A 5,195-nucleotide genomic window follows, 5' to 3' on the forward strand; every position below is an offset into this window, starting at 1 on the left:
TGGGAGGCCGCGCTATTGGTTGGGTTCACGTCATACAGACTGGCATAGAAGCATTTACTGATCCTCATGGCGTCAGCCTGAGATGACGTTATCTTGCCATCTTCTTCCTTCAGGCTGCTGAGCACGGAGCTCTCTTTGTGCATCTTCTGGAAGAGGAAACGTGAGCACGTCTCGTCCTGCTCCACCGAGCGGACCCTGGACTGGAAGATTATCTTGGAGGCCTCCGAAGCAAAGAGCGAGGCTTGCTGGCCCTTCACCTCCTTGAGGTCCTCCGTGACATCCACCGCCATTGTCTGCAGCAAGAGCTGGTTCTGCATACTTTCCTGGAGCTGGGACAGTTTTCTCCGCCTCTCTCTCGCCTCCTGAACACCTTTGAGGATGAAGAACCTCTTGATGTTCCCTTTTACTGTTTCCCACCAGTCTGCTGGGGACTCAAAGAGGGGCTTCACGGTTCTCCAACCTGCGTAGTCCCTCTTTGAGCTCCTCAATGTTTCCCGGGGTCAACAGCTTTGTGTTCAGCTTCCACGTTCCCTTACCAGCCCGCTGCTCGTCCTGTAGGTGACAGTCGGCCAGCAGGAGGCAGTGGTCAGAGAAGACCACCGGCTTGACGTCAGTGGATCTGACCGAGAGCGTTCGGGACACAAACAGGTAATCTATCCTTGAGCGGATAGACCCGTCTGCCCGTGACCAGGTGTATCTACGCTGCGCTCCATCTGCAGGGGTGCTGAAGACGTCGTGCAGCTTGGCATCTTTTACCGTGTCCATCAGGGCTCTGGACGTGGCATCTTGTTTACTGTCCCCCCCGCCGGATCATCCATCTGCTTCAATGATACAGTTGAAATCTCCGGCCCGAATGACCGGCCTGGACGTAGCCAGCAACAGTGGAAGCTGCTGCAGGACGGCCAACCGTTCACTCTGACCCACTGGGGCGTACACATGAATCAGTCTCAGGGGAGCATTCCTATACATGGCGTCGGCGACGAAGAGGTGCCCGCCCACCACCTCCTTAACCTCGGAGATGGTGAAGTTGCCTCCTTGCAACAGGATACCCAGGCCGGAGGCGCGGCTATTGTTGCCCCCCAACCAAACTGACGGCCCATGAGCCCACAAGCTCGACCATCTCCTGTAGCTGCTGAGGTGCGGTATCCCACACTCCTGCAGGAACAGGGCGTCGGCTTTAACGTTGGCCAGGAAGGCCATCGTAGAAACACATCGCGTAGCCGATTTGATGCTGCGCACATTGATGCTGGCAATTCTTATCCCCATTTTAACGGTTTACGAGATTAACAGTGTCCATTTGCTGCTGGTCTTGCCCCTCTGGGGTAGCTGTGTGCATCCCCGTGGTGACGGCAAACAGCTGGACCCTCCCAGGGCTGAGGTAGCTGTCCGGCTCCACGCTGGAGCCATTTCCCCGCTCTGGTGTCTTCGGGTCGGGCCCAGGATCCGCACAGTTCAGTTCTCCATCTGACAGCGGGGCTGTCACAGGGCCGCTGCTCCCAGTTACCTGGAGCTGTGGGCCGGTGGGTACCTTTTGGTTCTCACCGGGTAGGGGGAGGCCTTTACCCGTCTCCTCAGAGGGATCGTCTTTTCCTGCTTGGGCGGTGCTGCCCTCCTTTTTCCCCACGGCGCTCTGTCTCTTCCTGTGGTGACGACCCTCCTTGCGCCCGCCCTCACCGTTGGAAGAGCTGCCTGTATCCTCGTCGTGTAGGTGTCGCTTCCCCCCTCGCTGGGTGGCTTTGGGAGGTTTCCTCTTCATGCTTTTGACAGTAATCCAATCCTCTGCCTCCTTTGATCCCTTCTCTTCCATTTCCTCCGTCTGTCCTGAAGGAGCTTGGATCGGCTGCTGCACCTCCCCGCTGTCTGCCGTCTGCTCCGCTACAGCCTGCCCTTCCTTCTGGGTGCCTCCAGACACCATTCCCGTGCTGTTTTGTGGTATCTTGCGATCGACCACATCGGTACTCTCTCCCTCGACCTGGACGTATCTTCTCAGGAAGGTCAGGACATCTGCTGCTGGGACGTGGGCGTTGTACATCTGGATTGTTACAACCCAACTCCCCTGCGCAGGAAGCACACAAAAGTTTATATACTTCTACCAAATAAGCAGCGTTCAACGTATGTATGCATGCTTGAAATGGTGAAGTCCTTGGTACCTAATCCCAGACCACAGTATATCCATGGTGACTTTGAGCAGGCAGCTATCAGTGCTATGAGAGAATGTTTTCCTGAAGTTAGAATTAGGAACTGTTGCTTTCATTTGGCACAAAGTATACATAGACATATTGCTGCAGTTGGAGCAACTCTTCAATCCAACACCGATCCTGATTATGCTTTAAAAGCAAAAATGATAATTGCTTTGGCTTTTGTGCCACTTACTGACCTTGATACCTACGTAGAAGCACTCGCAGATTTTTTGCCTCAAGAACTACAACCAATACTAGGTCGGTTTGAATTTAATTGTATTGGACTCTGCAATAGACGTGACAGTAGCCGCAGACGATAGAATTAAAAAAATTGTTCTTGAATACGGTGAAAGAGATTGTTCGGACTATCTTAGAGGAATAGTGCATAACTATCAAATGAACTAACAAATTCCATTGTTTAATATTAATATGAGATTTTACTGCCATTATAAAGATTTTTAAAATAAATTTCCTTTTTCTGGTTAAATTTTGTAACTCATTTTTATATATAAACCAATAAAATGATATTTATTTTATCTCTTTTTTTATCAATATGTAGTATGTAGTTGTATAAATAAAGGGAACTGAGAAGTTTGAAAGAACAGGCGGAAGGGAAAACAATCAGTACATATATATATTTCTGGTGGCAAATAGTCTCCAGAAGTCAAATGACCCCAGTGGAGAAACGCTGGTGGAGAACTGGCAGTGGCTAATCATCGGCAGCGAATCTTCCGTAGCGAATTGTCACCAACCCCTCTTGGCATCTCCCATGGTTTTACGGAAGTCATATCTGGATTGAGTTGTGTAAACACTCTGGATACAAACACAACAGATTTATCCTCACTGCCTGGGGGTTACTCCAAGTCCTGTTTCACTGACATCACACTGCAGGGTCACTCCATTGTTACATCATAATCCCTCAGCACTGGTGATGTCATCACTAGTTGTTTGATGGGAGTGAAAGCTGCTTCTTGTTCTCTGTCCCAGTCCCACTGAACATCCTGCAGAATGAGAACTGCGTACATGTTCACATTTGATTGGGCTTGGACTTGGCTGAATGGTGTGGTTTTGGTAATGTTCCAGGAGCTTCAACAATTGTATGAAGACTTTATTACATGACTGACTCATGAAGGAATTTCTTCCTGAGTGATAATAGTGATCCATCCTCATAAAAGCCTTATCAAAAAACTCACATCTGAGACGTGTCTCTCCTATGTAGGCTAATGCTTCAAGGTATCAGAGAAGTGAATAAAAGCCTTGTCACAAATATCGCAACTGAAGAGATTTTCCCAACTGTAAATCCTGTGGTGTCCCCAAAGGTTGGAATATGTAATGGAAGTTATCCTTCAAGATATAAGGTATTCCCTTGTGTAGATCCTCCAGTGGAGCAGGAGGTTCGATGACCTTGAGAACAAATTATGGCACACCTAATACCTGAACTGTTTCTCTCCTGTATGATCTCGTTGATGCCTGCAGAGCTGCCCTGAAGTCGAGAATGGTTGGTCACACACCTCACATGTGAATGCTTTCTGCCCTGTATGAACGCGCTGATGTGTGCGGAGGTTTGATGACTGTGAGAATGATTTTGCACACACCTTGCACGTAAATGGCTTCTCCCCTGTGTGAAAACGTTGATGTGTGCGTAGTGTCGATGATTGTGAGAATGATTTCTCACACACCTTACACAGGAATGGCTTTTCCCCTGTGTGAATGCGCTGATGCTTGCGCAGCGTTGATGAATCTGAGAATGATTTGTCACATACCTCACAAATGAATGGTTTCTCCCCTGTGTGAATACGATGGTGTGCATGTAGGTTTGATAAGTCCAAGAATGATTTGTCACACACCTCACACGTGAATGGTTTCTGCCCCGTATGAATCCTCTGGTGTCGCTGAAGGTGGGAAGATTGGGTGAAAGCCTTCTCACAAAACTCACACCTGAAAGGTTTCTCTCCTCTGTGAATCATCTGGTGTCTCAAGAGCCTTGTGGATGTCACAAATGATTTATCACAAACCTCACACTTAAATGGTTTCTCTTCCATGTAGCTGTCCATGTGTTAAAAATGATTTGAATAGATATTATTCATAGGATGACTATATAGCGTACAGAACCTTCCTGACACTTGAACACCTGTAGGGATGGGTCAGTGATTCATAAGATTCGATGAATGATTGAAGCTCTCACCACACGTGGAGCCATTCACACTTTTTCCCAGCCTCACCCTGACCGATCACCCACAGCTGAACCTTTAGATAGGTTGGTTCTAATGGAAGGCTGCACAAGCACTGATCAATTTCAGATCTGATGATGTGTCAAAGCTCCCCCCGACCCGACCAATTTCTAGTTGATGGTTTCACTGCTCAACCTTCTCCATGTTCAGCAATACTGCAAAGAAATTGGATGTCTTCCCACAGTTGTGCAGTTGCTCCTTGGGTGATGGTCAGGATCTGTCTGCTGTGTCTATCCTCTCTGTATTCTCTGGTGTAGTATGATACAATCCTTCTGTAAAACAGGAAAAGGAAACATGATTTCCTCCAACTCCCTCTCCTCCTTTGCTGGAAAGGGCTCACTCCAAAATTAGAGACAGTTTCACAGTGATTGCCAGTCTGCTATTCCCTCGTGTGTGGGGGAAATAAGGTGAAAGTCCTTTCTTTGTCCTCAGTTAACTGTCACACATCATTCGTTCCAGCAGGGGCAGTGGATAGTGACTAGGCACAGGCAATGTATCTTACTTCCAAAAACCCAAATATTGTCCTTCAGAGAAGTGAACCTGCTACAGTGCCTGGTCTGATCTACACACAACTCGAATCCCACACAACGTGGTTGACTCGAAACTGCCCTCTGAAGTGGCTGAGCAAACAATGATGCATAATCACCACAAAGTCTAATGAGTGGAAAATTGGAAAAATCTAGACAATCCTGACACTGTGTCAGAATCAGATGAAGATGATCTCAGCCCAGTGAAATTTGAAAGTCTCTCTTAGCAAGGACTGATTACAAGTTTCCAAGTGAAG

At 48.0% G+C, this 5,195-nt stretch overlaps 2 protein-coding genes across 5 annotated transcripts in view; one reads left to right on the forward strand and one right to left on the reverse strand.

The window, feature by feature from the left end:
- Positions 1–5,195, forward strand: part of LOC122541578 (zinc finger protein 271-like) — a 652,600-nt gene that overhangs the window by 591,693 nt on the left and 55,712 nt on the right. The gene's annotated exons all lie outside the window — the stretch shown is intronic.
- Positions 1–5,195, reverse strand: part of LOC122541650 (zinc finger protein 271-like) — a 27,141-nt gene that overhangs the window by 17,440 nt on the left and 4,506 nt on the right. The window contains exon 2 of the mRNA XM_043678580.1: positions 3,621–4,683. Coding sequence (XP_043534515.1) covers positions 3,621–4,234 — 614 coding nt within the window. The 5' untranslated portion in view covers positions 4,235–4,683. The remainder of the gene's footprint in view (positions 1–3,620; positions 4,684–5,195) is intronic.

Source organism: Chiloscyllium plagiosum, chromosome 37 (genome assembly GCF_004010195.1).
Source record: "Chiloscyllium plagiosum isolate BGI_BamShark_2017 chromosome 37, ASM401019v2, whole genome shotgun sequence".
Taxonomy (NCBI): domain Eukaryota; kingdom Metazoa; phylum Chordata; class Chondrichthyes; order Orectolobiformes; family Hemiscylliidae; genus Chiloscyllium; species Chiloscyllium plagiosum.